At 46.9% G+C, this 13,321-nt stretch overlaps 1 protein-coding gene across 1 annotated transcript; it reads right to left on the reverse strand.

Moving 5' to 3' along the window:
- Positions 1–1,960: 1,960 nt before the first annotated feature.
- Positions 1,961–11,084, reverse strand: KGD4 (alpha-ketoglutarate dehydrogenase subunit 4). Its single transcript, XM_061577507.1, has 4 exons — positions 10,979–11,084; positions 5,850–5,913; positions 2,394–2,539; positions 1,961–2,211 (listed from the first exon to the last, which is right to left on the reverse strand). Exons 1-4 carry the CDS (start codon positions 11,003–11,005, stop codon positions 2,194–2,196), a joined length of 255 nt encoding a protein of 84 aa, XP_061433491.1. The 5' UTR covers positions 11,006–11,084; the 3' UTR covers positions 1,961–2,193.
- Positions 11,085–13,321: the final 2,237 nt, after the last annotated feature.

Here is a 13,321-nt window from a genome sequence, read left to right on the forward strand (position 1 = left end):
TTGTAGAGGGGAGAGTAATTGAATCCGATTGTGTACACGTGACACTACGAGGCAGTTGTAGGCAGTCCCATTACAACAATGGACGGCAGTGATGCTCACAACAATCAACAGAGTGCTGGGTGGCTAAACTTCAGCAAGTTGATGCATCTCCCAGCATTTGACACTTCATCATCACGATCCATGGGCAGAGAGTACGTATGTGTCGACTGCACATTTCGTCATTTGACACGTCACGTGGCCTCAAAGTGCACCTATCCTGGCACAATCGCAGTTGTACCTTCTATGACATGCTGCCCCAGGTGCTGGATAAATTGACCCGTAGGGATAGAGCCATCTTGGTGGGTGATTTTAATGCCTTGAGTGGGTCATAACGCAGGCACCTGGGCCAAAGTTATTGGAAGGCATGGGTCAGATCAGCAGGGGCTGATAAACTTCTGTGCAGCCCATCAGCCTGTCATCGCTAATACACTATTCTAGCATCGGCGTATTATGGATGCATGCTGGGTCCAAGGAAGAGCATCTGCGGGACGATATCGTGACAGAACAGCGAAAAACGGGCTCATGCTCTTGACACCAGGACCAAACGTGGAGCTAATCTGCTCACTGACCATCCGCTTGTCATATGTATACTAGCTTTACTTTAGGGCTGGTCACCCCGTGGTGCCCTTATCAATGTTTAACCTACTCACGCCGGCTTGTGCCCGCCCTCACAGTCGGCCATATTTGCGGAATACACCACGCCGCCGTTGTCCATGGCCATTGACGAGCAACTCAACGTTCCTACCAGCTCCCTCCGCAGGAATGTGTTATTTAAAGGCAGTGTTTTTCACAATTGTGTTTTGTTATTTGTGCTTGAGCCCTACTGCCAATGCAGCAGAGCTACCAAACAATTGTGTTTACACGCAGCATTTCCATTCTGCGAGTAGACGTCACCACTATGACCTAAGGTCAGAAGTGGCCAATGAGGGATCAACACATTTCACAGCTACCCAATTAGTAAGTTCATGCGTGGGTGGCGTGTTGAACGCGTGGGTGTCGCATTGAATGCGTCGGCATCGTGTTGGATGCCTGAGCGTCGTGTTAAATTCGTGGGCATCCTGTATGTGAATATTAAACTTCTTTCGCACTGTACGTAAACAACCGTGTCAATCAGAGGTGCGGGGGAAGGACAACAAAAACACAAAAAGCAGTTCTAAAGAAATATTTTCAACCTAGATTTAAAAGTGCATAGCTGCAGTAGCTTCCTAGTATCGGAAGAGCGTTCCAAACAGCCACAGAAACTCATCCGAGTGTGATGCAGTAGCCATCTTTGTTCGATGGCGAGCCAAAAGCCGCTGCGAGGATGACCGGAGTTCACGTGATGCTTTATGCTCCTTGCCGAGATCAGCAAGGTATTGTGGGTTCATTTGTGGCACGGACTGTGCGTGTAATGAGTGCATGGGTGTCATGTTGAACATGGGTGGGGGGTGGCGGCGCTAATTAGTTAATGTGTGGCGAGCGGTACATTTGATATTTGATTTTTAAATATAATTTGGATTTCTCAAACTAATAAAATTAAAGGGTGGAAAATTTGGGGGCTGAAAAGTAACTCAGCTTTGAACATGGGAGTCAATGTAAAAACGATGACCGTTTAACAAATGTTTGATTAACGAGAAATTGTCACCGCTCGTTTGTCACTCATTAAGCATTATATAACTTTTATAACACGAATATTAAAATTGAAATTATTTTGATAATTACCATAAATAAAACAGAGGCAATTTACAAAGAAATGTTTACTTCATAGTAAATGGCAAAAAGGGTACCTCTGCTTTATATATATATTAACTTTATTAGGTAATGCAGGAAAATACATTTTTGTTAATACGTTCAAATGGGCCCAAATTAAGAAACAGAAAAAATAAAAATGGCCATGTCACTGAAACCCAAAAAGAAAAATATCAGTTCCCACAAAATGCAATTCTGAGTAATCTCATCATTTAATAGATATATTGGTGCATATGCTTAGACTCAGGTGACATAAGAATGTGTCTTGTATAACAGTACACTTCATGTTTGTAAGTTATGCAGAAGTTTAATGTATGACTTTGGCTCTTGCCACAAGTCTAAGCAGCATGTGCTGGATGTGGTGATCCATTTCAGTCCTCTCTTTTTATCTTCAGCAACCACCAAGTAATGGTGCGTGCATTTCTCTCAATCTGGACCGCCTCGCTGTGGAACGGGTAGAAAATGGTTATTGAGAAAAACAAGCAAAATTATACTGAACATTGAAAATAACACTTAAAATAATGCTGAAATATCACGTTGCACTGTTTACAACTGGGAACAATGAAACGGCAAAATAATAACCTCAAAATGCTTTGCTGTTGATAGGTTTAATGTGTTACACAAACCTGAATGTATTCCATTTCAATCGTGTCGAGGGGCTTGCGCCGGAAACGTGGAGGCAGCGGTTCGAGTGTTTCCATTGGCAGACTCTTCACCGCCATGGGTCTGGCTGCGCCTACCAGATCGATGGCAGTCTTTCCCAATTCCTGAGCTGTAAAAACAAACCAAGCTTATACATAATGCATTTACATTCAAGTGCACGCATAGAAATAGACAAGAAACACCACTGAATGAGCAGTAATAAAGAAAGTTAATTCTAGATTTGAAGTTTTCGTGACTACAAGGATTCATACTCTTTGGTCTTTTCGGTAAAGTCACGTAGGTAAAAAAATAAATGAAAAAACAACTAAATTAAATCACGAAGTTTCGGAGGCAACACAAGATTCCGTCTTTAGGTTAATTTGCTGTGACGGTTCCACGTCGTGATTTAATTCAGTTGTTTTTTCATATATTTTTTACCTACGTGACTTTACCGAATAAGGAAAGTCTTAGCTGCATCATGTTTATCTCTAAAATAGTCATTGGTAGTGGAGTAAAATGACCAAGAGTTTTGATCATCATGGGGAAAACATTTTGTTGCCATAAACAAAATGTACATCGTCACTATCACGATTGGCAATGTCATTTTTAATGTTTCCTCAAGAGGGGTGGCCGAGCTTCAAAGTTTGAAAATAAGATTGCCAAGTCTTTAAATTTGGAACGCGCGTAAAAGGAGAATTTAATCCAATAAACGGTACAGAAAAGCAAGGTAACAGTATTCTTAGGTTTTTTCGGTATTCATTGGCTACCACATTCTGATGAGCCCCCCCCTCTCCTCCCCCCTCAACTCGCTTTTAAGGGATTACATCTTGAATCATTGCCTCACTTGATGCAGCTAATCTGGCTGTGACGGTCCCACCTGATGACGGATACTTGTGTTGCCTCCGAAACGTCGTGATCTTTATTTTATTTTTATTAATTTTGATGTTTTACCTACGTGACTTTACCGGAAAAAACCTAAGAATATGAATCCTTGCAGTCACGAAAGCTTCAAATCTAGAATCAAGGTAACAGTGTTGAAGGAGAGTAATTAAGTAACACACTCCTAGGACAAGTTAAATGGGTAAACATTGAAATATCGGAAGTAATACAGGAGATGTCCAAATACCAAATAGATAAACTCCTTGGTTCTTTCGGTAAAGTCACATTGGTGACTGTCCTCCTGATGACGGAGGCTTGTGTTGCTTCCGAAACGTCGTGATTTAATTTAGTTATTTTCATTTTTAGTTTATTATTTATTATTTTTATTATTTTTATTTCACATACGTGACTTTACCGAAAGAACCAAAGAGTATGGATCCTTGCAGTCACGAAAACTTCAAATCTAGACCCAAATAGACACCCTATTATTACACAGCATCAAGTCTGCATTAACTACACATGCTTGTGGTGAAACATGCGAATAAAGGTGCTTTGATAATGTATGCATTCAGCATTGTGAATCTGGCAAAAAAAAACTGTCCCATAGATAAGAAACAACTAGGAAAACTACTAAATATGTAATGTAAATCGTATCCTGATATGCAAGGAACTCCATAGCGGAGATTACCAAGGACGTGTAGGATGCACTCATTGCTACACACACACGTAATATAATTGTACACACACATAAATATAAAAAAATATATATATTGTATACATTCGCATCTAACGTCTTGCACTTCAACACAGACAAAGAGAGGTCAAAACGAATTGCAGATAACCTCTTAACGCCATAACTTTCATCTCCTGCCTCATCTATTTTACAACATATCATTATATCAAGCATATAATTCCGTTGACATTAAATGTGTAACAAAACAAGTCTTAAATAACAAAAGCACAACAATTTAAGTTCTAACTAAATACCTATTGCCCAATAAATGAGTGCTATGAATAATGTTGTCCAAAATAATTCATGCCATTGGACATTTATTTTATTTAACTATTTTACGTGAAACTGACAGTATGTACAGATAGTCCCCGAGTTACGACGGTCCGACTTACGATATTTCGATCTTACGATGGCGATACGACAAAATTGTAAAATATTATACATTTCGCGCGGCAGGCAAACGCAGCAGCGCACGAGGTACGATACTGTACGTTGGGCCGCTGCCGGGATTGTTTCCTGAAAAAACTTTCTATTAAATTGTAGGTCATATAGGTAGGCTAAGAATTTACCTTGTTTTTTTTACTTTACATTTTACTGTGCAATACAGTATTGTAATTAATAAATACACACAGTATATAGTTTATACATTACGGTACTGTAAATTGCTCTGTTTTGCTAAATTATCACCATTCTTTAAGACTCCTGGGTAGGCTAGGCCATCTTCTACTTACGATATTTTCGACTTACGATGGGGTCATCGTAACACATCTCCATCATAAGTAGAGGACTACCTGTACATTATAATTATTATAGGTTGAGCAGCTACATCAGTACCAAAATATGAGAATAGGTTTTCCCCTAGTCGAGGCTCCAAAGAAAGCTGTCTCTGGTGTGGACCAATCAGTTTCAAAGACAGTGCATTTCTTATCAGAGTATGTTCTTTGTTTGCATTCTGACCACAAGTATTGTGGTTAATGCAGACATGATTCCTTGTAAAAGGTTTCAGTTTGGTGTTTTAACAACTTCACTCCTGCTTTGTTGCCAGAAAAAAAGGGAAAAACCTAATTTCATTATTCCGGTTGTAAATTTGTATTAATATTTTTATAACAAAATTATGTCGACTGACTGCAGATGAAGACCTTTGTACAGCAAATCACAAAAAACAAAACAATAAAATAGTAAAATACAATTACAATCTCATGAGAAACTGATATTGTGATTAGTGTCATACCATAAAAAAATGTATATTGTATCGGCACCATGAAAAATATTCTGCAAACACTTGTTTACTTTGTTTTAGGTGGAACCACAATTGACTAATCTTGCTCATTGTTAAATGGGGGAAAAAAGGTGTTTTTAAATACTGACTTCATACAAAAATGGACAATGATAAAGGTCACCTTTACTACAGTAGCAGTAGTGATGTCTTCACAATTTCCAATTAGGTATAGGTTTAAGGGAAACCAATTCCTAGATTTTGTGCAGACATCGTAAAAGTGAAAAAGACAAATAACCCGTAAATGCTTATTTTAATATAGGGTTTTATTCCAAAATTGGCGTGTAAGATGGCAGCCTTCATGCGGCCCATTTTGTTAAGTGAGAAATCACAACCAATGCTATCAACGCGGCGACCGAACATCGATCATCAATCTGCCGGTCACCAGAGCAACAACACATTTCAATAATATTTAAGCCACAGAAATCTGGCTATCCATTGGCAGTTTCCTAAGCTTCATGCAAATAAACGAAGATGTATGTTATGACTGAAACATATCTTTCTTTTTACCTTGTAATTAGAAAAAAGAGCAGATAAAAATTGCAAACTTACCATTAGAAACTGTGGCAGGATTTCTGCTACGAAACTTGATCAGCGGAATACGCGGTGTGACCAACTGTGAAAAAGTGAAAACATCACATATATTTAAAACACTGTAGCCCCATAATATTCTGCAGAAAATCTGGAAAACTGGAGCTTATCCCTCGGCCCAGGCTCATGCTCTTTACCAGTCTCTCATCACAAAATTTCTTGCAGATCACGAATCTGCAAAAAATAATTACTTACTATCGCTCATCTGAATCAGAATATTTATACTGGTAGGAACCTCCTGGTTACACCAGCCCACAGGGGATTATTGTGTCCGTCCGTCGTGCAGGGAGGGGCTGGGTGGGGAGGGTGAGGCTGGGTGGGGGGTGGGAGGGGTGGGGCTGGGTGGGGAGGGGCTGGTCACCCCGTGGTGCCCTTATAAAACTCAACGTTTAACCTACTCACGCCGGCTTGTGCCCGCCCTCACAGTCGGCCATATTTGCGGAATACACCACGCCGCCGTTGACCCTGGCCATTGACCGAGCAACCCAACGTTCCTACCAGCTCCCTCCACAGGAATGTGTTTTATGCTGGAAGAATCTGATGAGCTATAAAGCTCTTTTTCACAGAGTCCGGTAGGGCTGGGTATGAACGTTAAAACAAACAACACAAAAACACGATCGGAGTGCAAAGTAAAGAAAGGCTAACAAATTGCCCAAAAACAATCAAATACAACCAAACCATCCCCATCCTACCAGGCAAAGCCCACCGAGGTATTAACTTATTTTTCATAAGCAATCTGGCCACAAATGATAGCTCAACAAGGTGGCTTATCATATGGAAATTTATAGAAGCAACATAATCAAAATAATCTCAAAGCATGTTTCTAAATGTGGAGGAAAAAAACCAGAGGACCTGGAGAAAAAAATCGACGCAACCGCAGTGAGAACATGCAAACTGCAAATATACGGGCATCATGGTCGGGCCCAAACCCCCGACCTCCTGCATACCAGGCAAGGAAGATAACGTCACACCACAATGGTGCCCCTGAAAGAAAGAAATAACGTTCTCAAGTTCAAATTGGCCCTCCCTTGCCATTTCATCACCCGATAGTACCCACTGTTACCGTCACTCATTCATCGACCCTTGCCCACCCTTGCCATCTAAATCACTCTATTTTTACCGCTATTAAACTATGTAAATCGCGTTGAGCCAAGGCGTTCAATAAATATAAAATATAACAATAATTTGCACCAGCAAACGCTATTTCTGGTCACACAAAGGTTATTTCTTCTACTCATGCTCTCCTCTGTCTCACTCCATCTCTGATACTGCATCTTCAAAGCTTCTCTCTTCACTCCGAAACCTATCTTGTGCTTACTCTTTGGTTCTTTCGGTGAAGTCACGTAGGTATAAAATAAAATAAATTAATTCACTATATTACTATCTTGTGCTGATTTTGCTTATCTCAATACATCCCCAGGCCACGTGTCTCTCTCCTTCCCTCACTCAATACAGCTCCCTGTGGTATCTCTGTCGACTTCTCTCAATCCATACTTACACTGCCAGCGGCTCAAACCAATGTTCCGCCTTTTGGGGGACATCTTCAGGAAACTGGGGGTACCCTTCTACAACAGCAGCTTCGTATATGGGGTGGTGCCTTACCTGGCTAACAAGCGCCATGACCTCGCCAACTTCGCCTGTGCTCAGGCGAAGATGGCGGTGTACAGAATGAGAAAGAATATGCTGGAAGGTGACACTGACGGCTGCTCTGTGCTTCCAGTGTTCAGAGGCCTGCTTAAGGCACGGCTCCGGCTGTAGCACGCCACATACCACACACATGTCGGTGATGTGCACATCTTCTTCGAACGCTGGGGAGCTGGAAAAGCCCCTCTCTGTACCAGCGTGGACGGCGCCCTCGTGTTCACCTTCTGAAGCGCTCGCTCGTCACCGTGGCGTGCGCGATGACCACCACCACCACGTGACTTTTCTTTTGTGTTGTGCGCGGTGCTTTTAGTGCCACAGCGAGTAGCGTTAATTTTCATGTGTTTGCTGGTGACTTTGTGTATTTGATATCGAAATCGCCTCCAGTGCTTTTGCTGCTGGCGGCAATAAAAGTTGTTTAAAAGTCTCTCAATCCATACATCTCTGTTCCGTGTCTCTGCTTGTTGCTAAACACAAATCTGTGCCGTCTCCTATTTTCCCACACCACCCATTTGCTGCACTATGCTCACCTACAGCATCTCCAATCACTTGCCTCACAACATGCTCGTGTGATTGATCACTCTTCCTCAAGACAGCATCCCCTCCCATCCCCAAGTCTCAACAACAATAGCCAATTTTTCGATTTAAAGCTTTCGTGACTGCAGGGATTCATCTTCTTGGTTCTTTCGGTAAAGTCACGTAGAAGGGAAAGACAGCGTCTTTCAGTCTTTCAGACGCTGTCTTCCCGACAGACCTGTTCTTCACCTGAGGACGGCTGCTTGCGTTGTGGCCGAAACGTCGTGAGAATTATTTTATTATGTTTTATTTTTATTATTTTATTACCGAAACAACCAAGAAGAGGAACAATAGCCAATCCGATGCAGCCACAAGTCATGTGGCTGACCCCTCAACCTCCTTCACCATCCATGAATACTCGAGCACAGATAACCCGGTCGGTCGACAACGTCAACGAGTTGAAGCAAGCCACATAAACAAAGTACCATCGTTGGAATATTGTAGCATGCAGATAGCAAGCCTCACCCTAAGTCTCCTGCTGTAACCTATGGATATATATTCATCACATTGGTAGCCTGAGATTCTGCTAACGGTGATCAGGCATGTTCCCCTAAGCGTCTACTTCTCAGAAGCAAGATAGAACCTTGAAAACGCGTTGCTTAAAACACCGACAACACTACCCACTGTAATTAAGCAAACCAACTAGGCACTCGGTCTATATTAAAAGTTGGAAGGAAACGCACCACACTTTGCAGAAATCCGTGGTCTTAAAAAGTGTACAGGCCAGCCCCTAGACCAGCGGTGGGGAACCTTTTTCTACCAAGGGCCATTTGGATATTTATAACATCATTTGCGGGCCATACAAAATTATCAACTTAAAAATTAGTCCATTGTTATATTTGGTCAAACTTTTAATTGACTCGCCCCTAATGCGATGGCTGGAACTGCTTCTCTTTGGCGAGGCGTGTGATGTTCGCTGGTGTTGATAATGTTGCTGCTATTCGCAACTGCTTTTCCAGGTTCGCTCCGAGATTTATTGAATTTCGAATCCTGCCTGCGGTTATCTTGGCAGGGCCACACAAAATAATTTCGTGGGCCTCATATGGCCCAGCTGGCCGGACGTTCCCTCACCCCTGCCCTACATCAATAAACTACGCCGACGTTCCATGAAGTTACAGAACCTCACAGAGTGTCTCCTGATGCCCTGGCATCTAACACGGGCCGCCAGGCAGTGGTGAATCTCAGCGATTGTGCAATCTTCACGCACAACCCACCGCAGTCAGTCTCTCTCCCCGAGTGTGATGAAACCTGCACATGTACCACCACGCCATGCATTGCCGATATGCGTAACTACCGCGGAGGGAGAGAAGAAAAAAAGTTACAAAAACGTTCATCACAAACCGGAGCTCATGGATTTACACAATGACAGGACAAATTGTTCGCGATGTAACAACAAAAAGCTGCTGCCGCTCGCTGCACCGCGCCTTGCCCACGCTGATCTCGACACAGCCGATATCACCGACGCGAACTTCCAAGGCCCCCCGACAATCTTTGGGCGATGGTTGTTGTTTGTTGTTGTTGTTGTCGCGAGTGAAGTTCGTCTCGGCAGAAGCGGAGCGCCACGGCAATGGGCAGAAGTGTGGGTGGGTGGGGGGGGCACAACAAGCCCCAACACGACCGAGGGGTCACGCAGGGCACCCGCATGACCCAGGAACCCACCCCTCACCACCCCTCACCACCCTCGTCACCCTCATCGCCTCTCGCGATTGACCGAAAAGTAAAACCGCTACAAGTCTGGAGAGCAAATTGCAGGCATGTATCATTCCCCTCGTTGCGGTTAGCAGACATTGTGACACTGGAGTTTGGCACGTGAACAAATTGCCGTAAGAAATGGAATAAGAGACGCACATCCTCGTCACGTATCACAGACCCCTCATCACCCCTCACCACCCCTCAACACCCTAGTCACCCTCACCACCCTAGTCACCCTCACCACCTTCACCCCCCTCACCACCCTAGTCATCCCTCACCAGCCTCGTCACCCCTCACCACCCCTCACCACCTTCGCCACCCCTCACCACCCTAGCCACCCCTCACCACCCTAGTCACCCTCACCACCTTCACCACCCCTCACCACCCTAGCCACCCCTCACCACCCTAGTCACCCCTCACCACCCCTTACCACCATCACCACCCTCACCACCTTAGCCACCCCTCACCACCCTAGTCACCCCTCACCACCCCTCACCACCCCTCACCACCCTCACCACCCTAGTCACCCCTCACCACCCCTCACCCCCCCTCACCACCCCTCACCACCCTAGTCACCCCTCACCACCCTCACCACCCTCACCACCACCCTCACCACCCCTCACCACCCTAGTCACCCCTCACCACCCCTCACCACCATCACCACCCTCACCACATTAGCCACCCCTCACCACCCTAGTCACCCCTCACCACCCTCACCACCCCTCACCACCCTCACCACCCTAGTCACCCCTCACCACCCCCCTCACCACCCTCACCACCCTAGTCACCCCTCACCACCCTCACCACCACCCTCACCACCCCTCACCACCCTAGTCACCCTTCACCAAACTAGTCACCCCTCACCACCACTCACCACCCTCACCACCCTCACCACCCCTCACCACCCTAGTCATCCCTCACCACCCCTCACCACCCTAGTCACCCTCACCACCACTCACCACCCTCACCACCCTAGTCATCCCTCACCACCCTAGTCACCCTCACCACCACTCACCACCACTCACCACCCTCACCACCCTAGTCACCCCTCACCACCCCCCTCACCACCCCAGTCACCCCTCACCACCCTCACCACCCTCACCACCACTCACCACCACTCACCACCACTCACCACCCTAGTCACCCTAGTCACCCTCACCACCCTCACCACCACCACTCACCTGCACAACGCGAGCGGACGCAGCCATTGCTCAGCCGCCGCAAGCTCCGCCACTTCCTGCTCGCGGCAAGCTGCGCGGTGATTGGACGGCTGCGAGTGACGTCACGGCCGGGACGCACTGAAGGTCAAACAGCCAAAGTCAGTTGAGTCAGTGTGAGCCCGTGCCACCACTGAGTCAGCAAAGTCAGCTGAGTCAGTGTGAGCCCGTGCCACCACTGAACCAGCAAAGTCAGTTGAGTCAGTGTGAGCCCGTGCCACCACTGAGTCAGCAAAGTCAGCTGAGTCAGTGTGAGTCCGTGCCACCACTGAACCAGCAAAGTCAGCTGAGTTAGTTGAGTCATTGTGAGCCCGTGCCACCACTGAACCACCAAAGTCAGCTGAGTCAGTGTGAGCCCGTGTCACCACTGAGCCCACAAAGTCAGTTGAGTCAGTGTGAGCCCGTGCCACCACTGAACCAGCAAAGTCAGCTGAGTCAGTGTGAGCCCGTGCCACCACTGAACCAGCAAAGTCAGCTGAGTCAGTGTGAGCCCGTGTCACCACTGAGTCAGCAAAGTCAGCTGAGTCAGTGTGAGCCCGTGTCACCACTGAGTCAGCAAAGTCAGTTGAGTCAGTGTGAGCCCGTGTCACCACTGAGTCAGCAAAGTCAGCTGAGTCAGTGTGAGCCCGTATCACCACTGAGTCAGCAAAGTCAGCTGAGTCAGTGTGAGCCCGTGTCACCACTCAGCCAGCAAAGTCAGTTGAGTCAGTGTGAGCCCGTGCCACCACTGAACCAGCAAAGTCAGCTGAGTCAGTGTGAGCCCGTGCCACCACTGAACCAGCAAAGTCAGTTGAGTCAGTGTGAGCCCGTGCCACCACTGAGTCAGCAAAATCAGCTGAGTCATTGTGAGCACGTGCCACCACTGAGTCAGCAAAGTCAGCTGAGTCAGTGTGAGTCCGTGCCACCACTGAACCAGCAAAGTCAGCTGAGTTAGTTGAGTCATTGTGAGCCCGTGCCACCACTGAACCACCAAAGTCAGTTGAGTCAGTGTAAGCCCGTGTCACCACTGAGCCCACAAAGTCAGTTGAGTCAGTGTGAGCCCGTGCCACCACTGAACCAGCAAAGTCAGCTGAGTCAGTGTGAGCCCGTGCCACCACTGAACCAGCAAAGTCAGCTGAGTCAGTGTGAGCCCGTGTCACCACTCAGCCAGCAAAGTCAGTTGAGTCAGTGTGAGCCCGTGCCACCACTGAACCAGCAAAGTCAGCTGAGTCAGTGTGAGCCCGTGCCACCACTGAACCAGCAAAGTCAGCTGAGTCAGTGTGAGCCCGTGCCACCACTGGACCAGCAAAGTCAGCTGAGTCAGTGTGAGCCCGTGCCACCACTGAACCAGCAAAGTCAGCTGAGTCAGTGTAAGCCCGTGCCACCACTGAACCAGCAAAGTCAGCTGAGTCAGTGTGAGCCCGTGCCACCACTGAACCAGCAAAGTCAGCGGAGTCATTGTGAGCCCGTGCCACCACTGAACCAGCAAAGTCAGTTGAGTCACTGTGAGCCCGTGTCACCACTGAGTCAGCAAAGTCAGCTGAGTCAGTGTGAGCCCGTGCCACCACTGAACCAGCAAAGTCAGCTGAGTCAGTGTGAGCCCGTGTCACCACTGAACCAGCAAAGTCAGTTGAGTCAGTGTGAGCCCGTGCCACCACTGAACCAGCAAAGTCAGCTGAGTCAGTGTGAGCCCGTGCCACCACTGAACCAGCAAAGTCAGCTGAGTCAGTGTGAGCCCGTGCCACCACTGAACCAGCAAAGTCAGCTGAGTCAGTGTGAGCCCGTGCCACCACTGAACCAGCAAAGTCAGGTGAGTCAGTGTGAGCCCGTGCCATCACTGAACCAGCAAAGTCAGGTGAGTCATTGTGAGCCCGTGTCACCACTGAGCCCGCAGTCAGCTGAGTCAGCGTGAGCCCGTGCCACCACTGAGCCCGCAGTCAGCTGAGTCAGTGTGAGCCCGTGCCACCACTGTGCCAGCAAAGTCAGCTGAGTCAGTGTGAGCCCGTGCCACCACTGAACCAGCAAAGTCAGTTGAGTCGGTGTGAGCCCGTGCCACCACTGAGTCAGCAAAGTCAGCTGAGTCATTGTGAGCCTGTGCCACCACTGACCCAGCAAAGTCAGCTGAGTCGGTGTGAGCCCGTGCCACCACTGACCCAGCAAAGTCAGCTGAGTCAGTGTGAGCCCGTGCCACCACTGAGTCAGCAAAGTCAGCTGAGTCAGTGTGAGCCCGTGCCACCACTGAGTCAGCAAAGCCAGCTGAGTCAGTGTGAGCCCGTGCCTTGAAGTGTCCTGCCCGTCAGCACCGTATTAGACCGCGTCTTCACGCGG

This window comes from Lethenteron reissneri, chromosome 64 (genome assembly GCF_015708825.2).
Source record: "Lethenteron reissneri isolate LAM-NWPU_2019-01 chromosome 64, ASM1570882v1, whole genome shotgun sequence".
In the NCBI taxonomy this organism is placed as follows: domain Eukaryota; kingdom Metazoa; phylum Chordata; class Hyperoartia; order Petromyzontiformes; family Petromyzontidae; genus Lethenteron; species Lethenteron reissneri.

Excerpts from the sequence above, each read along its gene's own strand:
- KGD4 (XM_061577507.1), bottom strand. The coding sequence starts at position 11,005 with ATGGCTGCGTCCGCTCGCGTTGTGCAG. Across the intron at positions 5,914-10,978 it reads CGTCCGCTCGCGTTGTGCAG|TTGGTCACACCGCGTATTCC; the intron begins GTGAGTGGTGGT and ends ACTTTTTCACAG. Across the intron at positions 2,540-5,849 it reads TCCTGCCACAGTTTCTAATG|CTCAGGAATTGGGAAAGACT; the intron begins GTAAGTTTGCAA and ends TTGTTTTTACAG.